Source organism: Triturus cristatus, chromosome 6 (assembly GCF_964204655.1).
Source record: "Triturus cristatus chromosome 6, aTriCri1.1, whole genome shotgun sequence".
NCBI classification, from domain to species: domain Eukaryota; kingdom Metazoa; phylum Chordata; class Amphibia; order Caudata; family Salamandridae; genus Triturus; species Triturus cristatus.
This window is the reverse complement of record NC_140589.1, coordinates 1,781,512,909-1,781,530,209: the sequence shown is the minus strand read 5'-3', so window position 1 is coordinate 1,781,530,209 and position 17,301 is coordinate 1,781,512,909. Positions and strand designations below refer to the sequence as shown.

The window sequence follows — 17,301 nt, the reverse complement described above, 5'->3', positions numbered from 1 at the left end:
GACAAGTTTGGGGAGGTCTCAGCTCAAGCTACCAGATACATTGGCAAAAAAATGAAGTGATATAGTGGAACTCCCAGAGTAATAATCCCCTGGTAAAGGAATCAATAAGATATCTGGGTATTATGGTGTCAAAGAATTTAGAGGATGTTGCACAGGTGAGTTTTGAGAAGGCAGAAATGAGACAAAGAAATTATTAAAATCTTGGGCTGGGCTCTCACTCTCATTTTTGGGAAGATCGAACATCCTGAAGATGTCCATATTACCAAAATGTACTTTTTTGTTTGCTTCAATACCCTTAGAATTTAAGAAAGTTTGGAGGAAGGAAACAACAGGGAGGAATTGCTAGCCCAGGTGTGCTTCTATATTGTAAAGCATTCCACTTTAAAGCAATGAGAATTCTACTTCAAGAACATCAAACTTACCCTCCATATCTACAAGCTATGAACCAGCTACAGGTAACTGTTTTTTGTATAAATTCGGGCATCTGATATCTTAAAAAAAGTAAATTTGAAGATACTTCTAGCAGCATGTAAACTCTGATTTCAAATCAGGAGAGTCATAGGAATCCCGTATTATAGTGGCCACGCCCCAATATGGGCATCCCTGGGGACCCCTGAATGCTTGAAGGATAAACTTTCAGGCCCATTAGTGGAAGCGGGAATAATGTGATGGGGACAGTTACTCGATGGAAAGACCTTAGTAGACTGGTAACAATTGCCATAAATGGTGAACGGGGGCATCTCTAGATTAAAATACTACCAGCTGGCTAGCTCGGTAAAATTGTTGGAGAAAGAAGTGGTGAGAAGCAGTGAATTGGAAGACGTTTTTTTAAAGAGCCCTCCTCAGAAAAAGGAGGTATCGGACTGGTACTGGTTGTTCGTACTTTCTGGAGAAGGAGTTTACTCTTCCTACGAGGATCTGGAGGAAGGATCCACAGTCGGGGGATGTACAAAATCTCTGGCAAGTATCAATGTCAACTCTGTGGTATGTTGTTAGAGCTGCCTCACTCAGGAAAGCCCATTTATTCATGAAAAACAGAGCATATTGGTCACCAAAAAAGCTGAAAAGGATGTATAAGCAGTTGGTTAAGAGCTGTCCTAAGTGTAGGGAGGAAGAAGCCAATGACCTGCACATGTTCTGCCATTGCCCCAACCTTCAGGAGTACTGGCATGACGTAAGTGACATTCTTTAAACAGTGCTGGGCACAAACTGGGAGGTAAGGAACAAGTTATTTACCTTCAGTAATGATATATCTGTAAGAAACATAGGTTAGGTATAGATTCCTCACCTTAGAATTACCCCCAGGCGTCAGACTGGATGTGGAGAATTTTTTCATCAGCAGTACCCCAGCGCGTCGGAAGGTGGTGTTGGTCGGCTCCGCGTCCTCGTTAGCATCTTGGTCGCCGGGATGATGTCGCGGTAGCTACTTAGACGCCGCCCTCGCGCGCTGACATCAGTTCTTTTACATGACATTCCATGCCAGAAGAGCATGCAAGACACTGACATCTGTTGCACAAACATAGGGCCCTGAAAGGAAATCCTTAACCCTAGAAGTCAGTTCGCAGAACGGGGAAGATGGGTGAGGCGGTAAGGAATCAATAACTAACCTATATGTTTCTTACAGATATATCGTTACCGAAGGTAAGTAACTTGTTCATCTGAATGAAACAGTTAGTTATAGATTCCTTACCTTGGAATAGATACCCCAGCAATACCAACCCCGGAGGTGGGTCTGCGAAATAAGTACAAACCAGAAAGCCCTGGAGAACAAAACTGCCAAAAAAGCTGTCTCTCCAGACTTAGCTGTCCAGGCAGTAGTGTCTAGTGAACGTCTGCAGAGATGCCCACATAGTTGCTTGACAGATGTCATTGAGAGGGACTCCTCGACCAAAAGCAGTAGTAACTGCCGTCCCCCTGGTGGAATGGGAGCGCAGCCCCACTGGAGGCTCCTTCTTTGCAAAGGAATAGCAAGCCTTAATGCACAAAACGACCCACCAAGAGATGGTCCGTTTATGCACAGCCCGACCTTTCTTAGCGCCCACGTACCCCACAAAGAGCTGGTCATCCACCCAGAATTGTTTGGTGCGATACAAATAAAAGGACAGCGCCCGTTTTGGATCCAGACGATGGAGCCTCTCTTCTTTTGAAGAATGCGGAGGCGGAAAGAAGGTGGGCCAAGTGATGGTTTGGCCAATGTGGAAAGAAGTAACCACCTTGGGAAGAAAGGAAGGTCTTGTTCTTAGTACAACCTTTTCGGATGGAACAGCCAGCAAGGGAGGTTTTGAAGAAAGAGCCTGGAGCTCACTCACCCTGCGAGCAGAGGTGATAGCAACCAGAAAGGCAGTCTTTAAAGGAAGAAGTCTGAGAGGACCGTTATGAAGGGGCTCAAAGGGAGCGCACATAGGGTAAGTCAGAACCGAGTTCAAATCCCACTGAGGCATTTTGAAGGGAACAGGAGGAAAAAGATGAGTAATGCTCTTGAGGAAGCGATTAACAACAGGGGACTTAAAAAGAGAAGGCTGATCAGGAAGCCTAGGAAAGGCTGAAATGGCTGAGAGATAGCCCTTAAGAGTGTTCAAAGCAGAGCCCTGCTGGGCCAAAGAAAGAAGGAACAAGGGAACCTCAGAAAGAGGGGCAGAAAGGGGATCCACAGCCTTTGCTGCACATCATGCCACAATTTTGTTCCATCTACAGGTGTATACCGTCTTAGTGGAGGGACGCCTGGCTGCCAAGATAACATCACAGGCTGCGGGAGGCGGGTCAAATGACATCAACTGCTGCCGCTCAATCTCCACGCAAGGAGGTGGAGGCTGAACGGGTGAAGGATCGTCCCCTGCTGCTGCGACAGAAGATCCTCCCGAAGAGGCAGTCTGATCGGAAGATCGATGTCGCAGCTCAGAATAACAGACTCTTTGTGCCCAATCCGGTGCTACAAGAATGACTTGGGCCCGGTCGCGCTTGATCTTCTTTGGCAGAAGAGGTATAGGCGGAAAGGCGTATGGAAGACGGCAACTCCACTTGCAACCAAAAGCCGCGCCTAGCAAGTGCCGCCTTGGAAATTCCAACGCGCAGAATTGCTGACATTGCGTGTTCTCTTCAGTGGCGAATAGATCTAACCAAGGCTCTCCCCCCTGCGGAAAGAGACCATGTGCCACCTTCGAGTGAAGACGCCATTCGTCATCCATCATGCAACTGCGGCTGAGTTCGTCCGCCCTGGCATTAAGGGAGCCTGCCAGGTGTTGAACCACCAGGGATATGCCCAGATGTTCCAGCCATGTCCAGAGACAGAGAGCCTCTTCACATAGGGTCCACGACCCCACCCGCCCAGTTTGTTGCAGTACCACATACCGGTGGTTTTTTTCGTGATCACCTGCACTACTCTTCCCTGGACAGAGGGAAGGAATGCTTTCAGTGCAATACGGATCGCCCGAAGCTCCAGAAGGTTGATGTGGAGCTCGGACTCCGCCGGAGACCAGAGGCCTCTGATCTCCGCCTCCCCCATGTGATTGCCCCATCCCAGAAGTGATGCATCGGTCACCAGTGTGAACTCTGGTTGGGGAAGGGAGAGGGACCTGCAGTCGACCCAATCTTGGTTTGTAATCCACCACTGCAATTGGTGTGCAGTGCTCTCCGAGATCTGGATGCAATCAGACTGGTTCCCCTGATGTTGAGCCAACTGGAACTTCAGGTCCCTCTGCAGAACCCGCATATGCCATCTGGCATGGTCCACCAGCAGGATGCAGGAGGCCATCAGGCCCAGTAGCCTGAGGGACATCCTGACCACAACCTGAGATAGAGGCTGAAAGATCAGAATCATAGGCCGAATATCCCGGACTCCGTGTTCGGGGGATAGACCCCAAAATGCGTTGTGTTCAGAAACGCTCCGATGAAGAGGAGCTTCTGAGAGGGAGTCAGATGCGACTTCTGTACGTTGATGGAGTAGCCCAGCAAATGCAGGAGGTCGACCGTAGTCTCGAGGTGGGAGACGACAGTCTGTGGCGAGCCCGCCTTCAACAGCCAGTCGTCGAGATAGGGGAACACTGAAACCCCTGATCTGCTCAGATGAGCTGCGACCACCGCCATCACTTTCGTGAACATCCGAGGGGTGCTGGTAAGGCCAAAGGGGAGCACGGTAAATTGAAAGTGCTCGTGGCCTACAGTGAACCGCAGGTAACGCCAGTGGGCCTGCAGGACGGGGATGTGAAAATAAGCGCCCTGCAAGTCCAACGCTACCATTCAGTCTCCAGGGTCGAGGGCAGACAGGACCTGAGCCAGCGTCAACATTTTGAACTTCTCCTTCCGGAGGAACCGGTTGATGTTCCTGAGATCCAAGATAGGACGCAGGCCTTTGTCCTTCTTAGGCACCAGAAAGTAGTGGGAATAGCAACCACAACCTACTTCTGGGACAGGAACTTGCTCAATGGCTCCCTTGGCCAAGAGTGCCAAAACTTCCTGTTGGAGAAGGGCCAAATGATCCTCCGACGTGCGATGGTACTGAGGTGGCATGGAGTGAGGGGTAGACTCGAAGGGGAGGGAGTAACCCCTTCGGACTATTTGCAAAACCCACCTGTCCGACCAGATGGTGTGCCAGTTGGGGAGGTGATGGCGAATCCTGCCCTGAAAGGTCAGACTAGGATGGTTTGGAGGCTGCTGCAGGGGGGGCTGTGATGGACTGGACTGCCGCCGGCCCTCAGAACCATGGCGGTGGTTCCCACGATCCCAGCCGCGCAGGGGCTGAACAGCTTGCACTGGCCTGTGGCTCTGGGTGGGACGCGGTGGGGCACAGGGCGGGTATTGGAGAGGCCCAAGGACCTGGTCGTAGCCTGAGAGTCCTTAAAGCGCTCCAGCGTGTTATCTGCCTTGTCGCCGAATAGGCGACGGCCATCAAAGGGCATGTCTATAAGAGTGGATTGGACATCCCCTGAAAAACCAGTCGACCTCAACCAGGCATAGCATCGAAGGGCTACCGACGTGGAAATAGTCCTGCCTAGTGAGTCAGTGGTATCCAGCCCACAGCGGATGGTAAACTTTGCTGCGTCTCTCCCTTCGGCAACTGCACGGGAGATTACGGCTCAGGCCTCCTCCGGGCACTGGGGCAGCACTTGCACACACGGAGTGGGTGTAACCGCACAACAGATATATGCGGTGTTTACCGACTGCAGTCCTAACCAGAAGGAAGAAAACATCTTCTTCCCAGGATGGTCCAGCTTTTTGGATTCCCTATAAGATGGTGCGTTGGGGAATGCGCCTTTGGAGGTGGAGGCTTGGACCACCAAGCTCTCAGGGGTGGGGTGTTGGGAGAGCAAAGCGGGGTCACTCGGGCCGGGCGGTGGCATCGGGCAATCATCCTATTCACAGGAGCCCCTGTGTTGGGCCTGGATCAGGTGTCCAAAAGGATGTCAGTGAGGGCTTCATTAAACGTTAGCAGGGGCTCGGAAGAGCTCGCTGCCAGTTGAAGCACCTCTGTCAGGAGGTTAGTCCTGCCTGCCACCGTAGATAGCTCGAGGTTGAGAGCCTCAGCTGGCTTATGCAACACCACGGCGTAAGATGCTCCCTCCTCCGTAGCCACAGTAGGAGGAGACAACATGCCAAGGTCTGGGGAGGTATCCAGACCACTGACTTATCCCAGTTCCTCTCTTCAGTCTGGTTCATAACCCAACCCAGTCCTCCTCACCCTTTTCTGTCTGCCAATCTAGTCTAAAAGGCAGGATAGAACAAGGGCACAAAAGTACCCATCGGCGCCGGATCCGGCATCGGTCGATACCGGTCGGGCTCCATGTCTACATCGAAGTGGAGGCCGGGGTCAACGCCAGCTGGAGACACAACCAGCGTCGGCCGCGGAAGTGGTGCCGGTGGAATCGGCACCAGGGGAGGAGTTACAAGGTCGACCGGCGCCGATCCAGATCCAGGCCTGGATCCAAGGGGGGCCTGCAGTGCTAGGACCAGAGCCACCGGCGTTGAAAGCCCAAGGCCCCCAGCTGAGTCCGTGGGGCCGGAAGGCACGCCTGCGGAGTCGGGCTGCCCAAACATTACATGCATCGCTCCATAAAACTGACGAAGTTGGGCATGAGTCGCTCCGGGTCCCGGGAAGGGAGGGAAACTCGGAGTCGACCCTTCGGGTTCCGCACCCAGAGCCGCAGGAAGTGCACCACCCGCATCCCCCGTTGCGTCGGCCGACCGACGGGGAGAAATCGAAGAGCGACGATGCTGTTCGACTTCTTTTTGTGCTTCGACTTACCTGAGGAGTGCGAAGACTTGGAAGAAGCATGGTGGTGATGGCTCCGCGACCGGTCCCTCGACCTCCCACGTGACCGGGACCTCGAACGGCGCGGAGCCGACTGCCGGGCCTCAAGAAGCTTTAGAGACCGCTCCAACAAAGACTACGGATTCATGGTCTCGCAGTCAGAGCAAGTCTTGGGGTTGTGGTCGCGCTCCAGGCAAAACAGGCACACGCGATGCGGATCCATCACCGACATCAGTCGGCTACAGGAGCCGCAGGCCTTGAAACCGGCAATACCTTGTGCACCAGGAGTCGAAGACTCAAAAAACGGTGTCGACAGAAGTCGCCAAAAAGTCAGTCAAAAAGTGACTGGAGGTACCCCTCTCTCCAGATTTGAGCTGACTCGTGCGAAGACAAAAGAACTGACGTCAGCGCACGAGGGCGGCATCTAAGTAGCTATCGCGATGTCATCCCAGCAACCACAACGACGAACATGGAGCCGACCGACGCCACCTTCCAAAACGCAGGGGTACTGCTGACGACAAAAATTCTCCAGATCTAGTTTGACGCCTGGGGGCAATTCTAAGGTAAGGAATCTATAACTAACTGTTTTTTTCAGATTGTAAGCTTAATTAAGTTTGGGTTGTGAATGAGGAGGGGTTAAGGGCTATTCTGGGTAGTAAGCGGAGGAATCTGCTGTTTGTGCTGATACTGCTAGCCAGACGTGAGACCTGCATTAAGTGGGTATCTCAGCACCCTCCCTTGAAGAGGAAGTAGCTGGACTCGATATCAAGGGTGCGAATGCTGAATCGGAGTAGCGAAGGGATTAAGAAGCTTGATTTTTGGGATATTTGTGAATCAGAATTTTTAGTTTTGATATATCCACTGGTGTTTTAAGTTTGTGAAACTGGTTCAGAAGTCTGATGATAAAGCAACTCACAATAACTCCTGGGTATCAGGATTAGGACTGGTATCCCCAGATCTTCTCCCGTTTGGACTCTATGGGGTAGGAAGATTTGGAACTTGCTCTTGGCCATCTCACAGGTTGGAGGCGAGAGTGATACCCCCTTGCTTTCTTTATTCCAGTTTGTTGCACAAATGAGGACAATTGGTTTTGGTTTTCAGAGACAATGATGATACTGTTAGAGCACAAAGTAAAACAAGCATTGGCATAGCCAATAGGTCTCACCTTTGGGACCTTATAAGTGTTTTGCCATGCAACAGTTGATGTTGTTGCAACAAGGATATTGTACTGAATAACTAAACACTTATAAAGTCCCAAAGGTGAGACCTATTGGCTATGCCAATGCTTGTTTTTTTAATTGTTTCACGACCCAATCTGGCTCACCCGTCTACCACCTACTATCATGTTCCCTCTCTGGCTCCTATGATTTCAACCATGACTTAGAAACTGATTTAGAGATTGGCAGTAACAAGACATCTTCCGACTATTAGAACACTGGAATGTTGAGCGTTCCATTGCGTCTGATGGGTGATAGAAGCCCGGAGCATCAACATTCCAATGTTTGTTCACAGCTGTTGCAGCGAACAAAGGGCTCACAGAGCCCGAGGGGATTTCAACCCCCTCGGGCTCCCTGAGGCCTTTGTGTTACAAATTAGAACATTCTGCCCTCTAGGGATGCAATGTTCTAATAGTCTCATTGGAGCCTTTGGCGCGGGCCTTTAATGGTTGGTAGAGTCGGGTATGTGGGCTCAAAGGCTATATTAGAGCCTGTTCTGCTGGCTTACCGCTTTCATCACCCACCTCATTTGGAATGCGAGGAATGCTGCTATCAGGGAAGTCCTGGTGGCGGACACAGTCCCAAACAGGAAAAGTCCGTCACTGATCCCCACCCCCTGTGTATATGGGAATATTTGTTTTGTTTTTTCCGATTTGGTGATCTGTCTTCAGAGGAAACAAAACAGTTAAAAGGTCTGCCAAGTTTGCATTGCCTTCCGGAGGCAGAAGGGGTGTCAGAAATGGTGAACAGGACATTCCCAGGCAGAAAAACAGAGAAACATAGGTTTATGCTGGGGCACCCACTTAGCCAGACCCAAAAGGATTCCCTATATTTTTTTTCCCCGTAATGCCATGTTTTCATTTTTAGTAGCAACATTTTTGAGATACAAACATCAATTTATCATTTTCATCAAGTATCAACATGTACCACAGCCGCACATGGGTAGATTTTGTGTTATTTGCCCAAGTATCACCACCTCCTGCCACAGATCCCCACAATGGCCCAAGAAATAACATGATCATGGCAGGATCATCAGAATAATTAGGATGTGCACCATCATGCCATGATTGTCCTCACTTAAATTACTGCCTTTATAGCACTACTTGCATTTTTCCTGGAACGAACACCATAGTTGCACACAATATCCCAGGATTTACCACCAATAAACCAGGGCCAACACCGTTGCAAGGGTGGCAAGTGGACATAAATACCCACTTTTTGCAAAACATTACTGTCATTATACCAGGGCCAGCAGCACCCAGGAGGGGCACCATGATGCAAGGACTATCTTCAGTGTGTCAGAAATTACCATACTTATGCCAAGCACAGAGTACTACCAGGAGTGAACTCCACCAGTAAGCCAAGAATGACTACCATTAAGTTAAGGCTAGCAGTACACAATTTTATTTATTTATTTATTTATTTTATTTCGGATACTTGTAGAGCGCAGCGAATCACCCCATCTCGGTGCTATGCTTAGATCAAGTCTTGACGTGGTGGGGGGAAGGGAGTGGGTAAAAAAACAAGATGAAGGGGCAAATGCCAACCAACTCAAGGATAACGGCTCATAAATGGTTAAATAAAAAGGTTTTCAGTTTTTTTCTGAAGAGGATGAGAGAAGGTGAGGAACGTATAGAAATAGGGCGCATATTCCAGTAGCGGGGGGCAAGATATGAGAAAAATCTTCCCCCTGCACGGACCAGACGAATACGTGGGATCTGCAGAAGTTCTAATGAATTTGACCTGAGGTGTCTAATTGACTTTATTTTCGTGAGTTTACGTGAAAGATATAGGGGACCTTTCCCATTTAAGGCCTTGTAAGTAAGACAACAGGTTTTGAAGAATGACCTTTTCTTTATCGGAAGCCAATGTAGATTAGCCAGTAAAGGGGCTGATGCTGTACCTGGAGGGCAGTTCATAATCATACGTGCAGCAGTGTTTTGGATGGTCTGCATTTTCTTAATCAGCGTCGGGCCCAGGTCAGCCAATAGTGCATTGCCGTAATCGAGACGGGAGATGACCATGGCTTGAACCAGTGTTTTCCGATATGTGATGGGTAAGTAGGGAAGGATTCTCCGTAAAAAAGTCGGAGGCTATAGTAGCATGAACTAGTCGTTGCTGCAATATGGTCCTTCATGGAAAGCACTTGATCGAGTTTGAAGCCCAGATTTTTTACCGCTTCTTTGGCGACAGGGGTGGATCCTAGATCAGATGGCCAGCAGCCCTGTGACCAGCACACTGACGCTTTTCCGATAAGCATGATTACCGTTTTGCTGGGATTTAATTGGAGATAATTTTCAGTCATCCAGTTTGCGATGTTACGCATTCCTGCAGCAAATCGCAGGTGTTCCGATTTTTCTGCGGGGTTGACCTTAAAAATAAGTTGCGTATCATCTGCATACGAAATTATCTCGAAACCTGAAGACTCAGCAATCTTAGCTAAGGGAGCCATATATAAGTTAAATAGGGTGGGGCTGAGGCAGGAACCCTGCGGAACCCCTTTCTCCACTGCGTACTTATCAGAGTGGTAGGGTCCGAGTATGATAGTCTGGGTTCTATCCGAGAGGAAGTTTTTGATCCAATTCAGGGCCTGCTCTCTGACACCACATGCATACAATCTCTCCAATAGTTTAACGTGAGAGATGGTATCGAATGCCGCTGATAAGTCTAGGAGGACCAGGATAGCAGATCCACCATCATCCATTACCACTCTCAAAGAATCTGTCACTGCCAGGATGGCAGTTTCAGTACTGAAACCAGGGCGGAAACCTGATTGTGAAGGATCTAGGTGATTGTTGGACTCTAAGTGAATACTTAGCTGTTTGTTGATAGCTGATTCCAGGAGTTTGCTTAAAAGCGGTATCAATGATATAGGACGGTAATTATCCAGTATGAGAGGGTCAGCGGCGGGTTTCTTAAGAATAGGTCGGACTAGTGCTTCCTTCCAAGCTTGGGGGATAACACCTGATCTGATGGAAGAGTTGAAGATTTCTTGAATTTCTAAGGTGCAACTGGAAGCTAATGAGGCCATGATTCTGGCCGGGCATGGATCGCTCGGGGAGCCAGATTTTGCTAAAGATAAGAGTTTAAGGACTTCCGTCGAGGGGAGGGCTGAAAATTCAGTGAGAATAGAGGGACCAGATTGTTGCTTATCCTCTGAACTCTTACCGGATGTTGTAAAATCGGTTGATGCAGTCGGGAAATTTTCGTAGATCCGGGTTATTTTATCTTGAAAGTGCGTAGCAAGGGAGTTACAAAGATCCTGTGATTCTGGTTGTGCTGCCCTACATGCTTGTGGTGAGTCGAAGTCTCTAACTATATTAAATAGTGTTTTAGATGCATTAGCAGCCTGGTCTATTTGATGTAAAATAAACTGTTTTCTAGCTTTTTTTATATTTAGATGGTATTTAGATTGAGCCAATTTGAAAGTGTGTCAATCTGAAGAGGTTTTACTATATCTCCAGCGTCTCTCCAAGACTTTACATTTAGTCTTTTCCATGGCAAGTTCGCCAGAATACCATGGAGATGACGGGCGTTGTTTAGCGGGGGAAAGTTTTTTCCCAGGGATCACTTTATCAAAGACCTGAGTCAGTCTGGCGTTAAAGTTCCTTAGAAGGTCAGAGACCGACGAGCCTAATCTCGGGGTTAAAAGAGGAAGAGCCTGATAAGCGGTATCAAAGACTTCTGGGGAGAGGTTATTCCAAGATCGACGAAATTTCTTGGGTTGTAACTCGGGACGAGTGGAAGCCACTGTGACTTGTCGTTGAGTGGAGAAAGAGACCATGAAATGGTCGGACCATGTTAGAGGAAGAGGGGGAAGGGCGAGTAAATGCCTGGAGTTGGTAAAAATCAAGTCTAACGCATGCCCTGCCTTATGTGTGGGATCGATAGACAGTAAAGAGAGGCCAATTTGCGATAAACTGCTTAAGAGGTGGCTCACCTCGGGATTCAGCAGGTCTTCGCCGTGAAAGTTGAAATCTCCAAGCAATATAAAATTGCTGGAAGCTAAAACCTTGGTGGCAATTAGTTCAATTAAGTCATCAGTGAAGTGTGATCTGGGTCCTGGAGGGCGATAAATTAAGGCCCCATCCCAGCAATCCGACGGTGACTTAATGACTTTAAAAAATCCAAGTTCCAGGCCTTTTGAAGTGAGAGACTCGGTCCATTTACTGTTTAGATGATCTTTAAAGGCAATGGCGATACCGCCCCCCTGTTTTCCCTGTCGGTCTAGATGGATACATTTATATCCGTCAGGTATAGCTAGGTTAATCTGAGGGAGGTTGGTGGATTTTAACCATGTTTCAGTCAGAAAGCATATGTCTGGAGAAGTCGTATGAATCATGTCCCATGTTTCAGTAGCATGTTTAGCCAGAGACCTAACATTGCAGAGAATGTATTTTGGAATGGGCTGGACTGACTCAAGCTGCTTAATATCTGCCGGGAAGTTTGTTTTACTGCCTAAACGACAGATATAGCAGGATACTGGTCCTTCCAGTTTGCAAGGAAAGGTATTTGGGCAGGAAGTCATAGATGGAGACTGAAAGGCTGCCCTGGACCTAATGTCTAAAAGGTCGGTGGCGGAATAAGTTATAAGGGGGGAAATGGAGGGGGCAGTTGTAATTTGTGCAGCCCTTCCTGGTTTAGGGCTTGTATGGGCGCGGACGGGTGCAGACGGGCTTGCCTTGGGCGCGCCTCCGGCGCGCCCGCTGCGCGCGTCCGCTGCGCGTGCGCACAAGCTGTTTCATTTATACTATGTGAGACCTGAAAGGCTGGCTGAAAGAGTTGGGTAGTGAGTAGGAATGCCCACCTGATGCCAAGTCTTGGCACCACTGTGCCATGGTCAGCAATCGCAACAGAAGCTTTTATTCGAAAGCCAATAGGCAATCTGGTTTATGGCGTTCACCAAACACATCTGACCCGATTCACAAAGGTAAAATATGATGAAAGTCTAACTTTACGACTTTTGGTATTCAGAAAGGGCATTTACTACTCATAAATGCCCTTTGTGAATATTGAAAGTCATAAAGTTCAACTTTTGGTATTCACAAAGGACATTTCCGAGCAGTAAAAGTCGTAAAGTTAGACTTTCGTCTCAGTTTACTTTTGTGAATTTGGCCCATCGTCCATAAGAATGAAGGAAATGTATGGTGCCAGGCACACTGGGAACTGAATCACATTGGGCTCCATCAGTTTTTGAGAGACGGTCTGACTGGGACAGGGAGACATATAGTGATCGGCACAAGGCCACACAAATTGTTCGCCGAGGAGAGCTGGGACTCAAAAACGTCTGCTGGTTTGAAAACGCAAATAACTTACCCACCAGGACCTAGAACTGGGAGGTAGTGTGCATGCTGCAGCACCTCACTCCACTGGCTAACAAATTACATTTTAAATCATAAATTCAACACCCCCTTCTCTTAGGATCGTTCAGCCCCACTCTACACACTCGGTCTCAGAAAGTTCAATATGTAGGGGAAACTATACACCACTCTCAGCCCTATTGTCCATCCCTTAATCACATGGAGATTGCACATACATTCATCTGAGGATTATACACGAGTTTTCTGCAGACGGGCCTCGAATTTGCCTTGGACTTATTGCTTTCCGTAAAAGGCTGCGACGGAAAAAAATGAAAAGTATGAGCTTTCTAACAGGAGGGGTCGTGGGAGGGGCCTACTTCCTCTCTACTACCGGAAATGCAGTGATGCATGAGGGAGGCATAGGGTCCTGTGTGTGACTGACGCTGTCCGCGCAGGTCCACACGCCTGGGCATTTAACAGCCCGGGGAGTGATGATGGGGGCATGTGAGTCGGGGAGCTATGATTATCCTCATAAAAATTTTAAAAAACAGAGATGGACTAGCAAAGCCCACATCGTAACCAGTTATTTAGGTGACAGAACATAGCGCCTCGGGAGTGTTCAAAACTTTCAAAATCTGTTGTGAACCTCCACATAGAGGGCGGGGTTAGGAAATGAACTCTGCAGCAAACCAAAGATATGGATCCTGGCGTGCTGTGTGGGGAAGTTTGAATTGACGCATAATGTGTTTTTAGACTGGTTGTTTAAATACATTTGCCAGCAAATTTAGGTTTAGCCTTGACTCCGTATCACGCGACACAATGGTGCAATGCTAGAAGTTCCTCTGAGAACCTAATGTATTTTGGGAGTTGTAGTCTTGCCTCATATTAATAGAAACAAGTATTGGCCGCGCGGCCGTGAAAGTGACACGGCCGCGCGGCCCGCGAAAGTGATCGCAATCAAAGACAGATGGCGGCTGTGCGCGTGCGCGCTCGCGTGAACGCAAGCGCTAGGCCAATAAAAGCCTGCGGCAGCCCTTTGAAAACCCACACTCTAAAAGTCTTGCCAGACCAGCGCATGCGCTGGGTCAGGAGAGACCTAAAAACAAATCTATTAAAAAGGAATAAAAACGTGCTAGAATCGGCAAAAATGTTCCAGTTGCTCACAGACCCACCAGACGCCAGGCCGCCGTGATCTAGTTAATGGTACACCAGGTGCAGTGATATAGAGAGTGTGCTATTCCACAGTAACTTGGTATAGAATGTGCTAAAATAGTAAAGACTGGGGATGGTACTTTCAAAGACATGAATGAGAAGTGTAATTTAACTTCATAGTGATACAAGGATTAAAAATAAAACGGAAAATCTAATGTATAAATATAAATCTCTGTGGCATGACAAACAGGACATAGCAATGTATAAGCTTGGCACAACTACACAAAAGCCACAAACAAGTCATCACTGGCAGCATAGAGACCGCAATTTCAAGTATTGCTACAATATTCACTTCTTATGTTTCCTTTTGTTTTTCATTTGCAAATTCAATAATGGACATCTAATGATATACACTGTTAAAAGTCTGTAAAGAGATGGGGAAATATGTTTATTTGGAAGTTTCGATCTATGGCATTATGTTTGCGGTGGAATCCAGATGTGCCTTCTAGTCACAGACTTGTACAGTGCTTTCCGATGCCTTCATAAATAAACAGAGGCTAGTCTTCTTCAAATGACTCTTAAAAGCAAAATGTGATGGTTTGAAGACGTTCACATAATTAAATTCCTAATAGCAAAAGCTTAGCTATGAACACAAAAGAAATCTACTGGTATTCAGATTTAATGTCCTACTGAGTGGTAAACTAAGTAGGATCCCATTGACAGCAATGTCACATTGCTGGGTGTTTGATCTCCATCCTCGGCATATGTTACGGGTGCATTTATGGCAAGTGAAAAGAAACAAACCTTTAGAGATGAAACTAAGGGTTTGATTTATATTTAGGGGGGTGGCCTGCCATTCCTCCATGGGTGGAGTAAATTACTCCATCCCCATGGTGGAGAGGCTGCCCACCTAATTTATAAATGACAGCCAAGCAGGTGGTCATTTATAAAGGCACTGACCGGAATCACCGTCCCAGTGGTTCCTGTCAAAGCATTTTACTGTTTGCTGCAGGGCTGCATTGGACAACACAACCCTATATCAAACAGTGCTTTTTTTTCTTTTCAAAAAGAAAATCCCAGAACAGGATGGTATTTGTGAAAAGAAAAATGTAATGCTCCCCTCACCATGGGAGCCCCCCCTTATTAGGAAGGGGGCATTAGAAAGGTTTTACTGTTCCTTACCATAAACCAAGAACTTCATGTCTGCCCATCTAAATTGAGCGGCTGAACATATACTAATTTCTCCGCTGACTCCTATTTCCCCGGGCAGTCTAAGAAGTTTGGCCTTGATGGACACAGAGTGGCCAAACTTAAGGTCCACCCGCCATTACATTTGGCAGGCGGACCACTACATTTGCGGGGTGGGAACTCCATTGTCGTTGCGACCAAGTACCCTCTCTGCCAATATATAAATGAGGCCCTAAATCTCTTAGTGAAGGGCTGGGTTTTCAAACATCCTTTCACAGAATAATAATGTACTATGTGAAAGAACAAATTAGTATGAATAAACATGGTATTTGATAAATTTAAACATGAATGTAGGATAATCTGAAATTATTTTAATATATGTTAAAGATGTTGTAACTTAGGCATCTCATTGGTATTGTATGTTTGGTTTATGTGTATGTGCAATATATTTCCAATATGTTATTCAAGAAAAAAGAAATGTTACAGTAAAAACAAGGAGGCATAGAAATGAAGAATATATTTGTGAAAATGATAACAGCTGTAGGCTTGTCAAGAACTTGTTTTTATCAGTGATTACAGTGTCCAGTGTCAATAATAAAGCATACAATGGGTCTGCATTCTACTGAAAATGTTCTATACTTTCTAGTCTAGACAACTCAACACACTGTTAGAACTTACCGAATCGTTATATCAAATATTTGATTAAGTTTGCTTTGAAGCAATGTCGCCTGAAAATAAAAGAAAAATGAATGCAGTTAACACTGTTCACCTGGACTGAAAACAAACCAAAAGGTTGATGCTTGAATGTTGATTATAAACCATTAGTAGCTTGCACACAAACCTAACTGCAATACTATCTTATCAAAAGGCACAACTGTAGATTTTACTTGAAAAGATTTTTTATAGGCTTGACGCTGTTATTCTAAACATTGTCAATACAGGACAACCTCATTCCATTGGACAAGGGCACAATCATCATGCTTTGTGAAGGCAAGATACAGTGACACCCCATTCACCCTATTAACTGGAACTAAAACAATTATTGACAAAGAAATAGGTCTCACCTTGTTGACCGAATCTATCTCGTCATCCCGCAGTCTTTTTTCCCACATTTAATCACAACGTGGTTGTTACAACGACCGCGTTGTGATTCTGCATACCATTACTCCACAAGTCGGAACAACGACTTGCGGAGGGAGGGGCACTGGATGTTGGAATAGTATAATTTACTATTCCAACTCCAGTCTGTGCGGACACTAGGGAAGGTGTTGGATTTTATATCCAACACCCCTCCCCTCCGCAAGTCGTTGTTCCGACTTGCATAGTAATGGTATGCGGAATCACAACGCGGTCGTTGTAACGACCGCGTTGTGATTCCCTGCAGGAACAAAGTTCGCAGTAAACGTTGTTTACCTGTTGACCTATTGCCTTTAGGAATGGTTTTGCTGATGCTGTGAAGCATTAGCACAAAAAAATGAAAAAAGAGAAAAAGGCACAATGTTGTGGACTCTACTGCCGAACAACTCATTTTGCAGGAGGCGAGGTGTGTGCCCACATGCATCAGTAGGCATGTATGCACCTATGGAGTGACATGGGTACCATTTTCAATTTTTTAAAATGTACTGTTCTAAGATGGTTGTCGCCACATAAATCAAGAATTTAACAAAACGAATTTTTGCGCAAAGCACTATTTACCGAGCTATTTGGCATCTGCTGAGCCATCCGAATTGATTTTTTTTTTAATGATGGCGAGGAGCAATGGAGACGTGGGTGGGGGAAGACACAAATGAGTGCGTGGAGAACGTTTGGGTTGAATCAATGGAGGCATATAAAAGAGCTGTAATGCAGGGCGCCCTAATAGCAAGTGGCAGTGAACGTGGTGAGCAGGGACGGCCTGTATTTTGTATAGAATTTCTCCATGACTGCTATAGTATCAGATCTGGGGTCCACCGCTGAGAATGCCAGCACTTTGATCCGTCTCGAGCACTGCAGGTGTTACAATGCCATCACTAGGGTCAGCAGTGCACACAAGTCTCACGCAGAAGTCCATCTGCTCCTTGAGATCCTACTCTACTTTATCCACTCTGACCTCCACCTGGAGGACTGTGACTGCCATGCCGAAGTCCATCAAGGGTGACTACTTTAGTCAAACACGAATCCACTACAGATATTTTTTTTTCCTTTCTAATTTTTTTAAGGA

At 47.0% G+C, this 17,301-nt stretch overlaps 1 protein-coding gene across 5 annotated transcripts in view; it reads right to left on the bottom strand.

Moving 5' to 3' along the window:
• The window catches only part of EFR3B (EFR3 homolog B), a 1,026,989-nt gene that overhangs the window by 59,480 nt on the left and 950,208 nt on the right, over nt 1-17,301 (bottom strand). For all 5 annotated transcript variants that reach the window (XR_014963209.1, XM_085613091.1, XM_085613090.1 and 2 more), the window contains one exon: nt 15,780-15,829. Coding sequence is in view for 4 of the 5 variants with exons in the window: in XM_085613091.1 (XP_085469217.1) it covers nt 15,780-15,829 (50 nt within the window). In the remaining variant the exon portion in view is untranslated. The remainder of the gene's footprint in view (nt 1-15,779; nt 15,830-17,301) is intronic.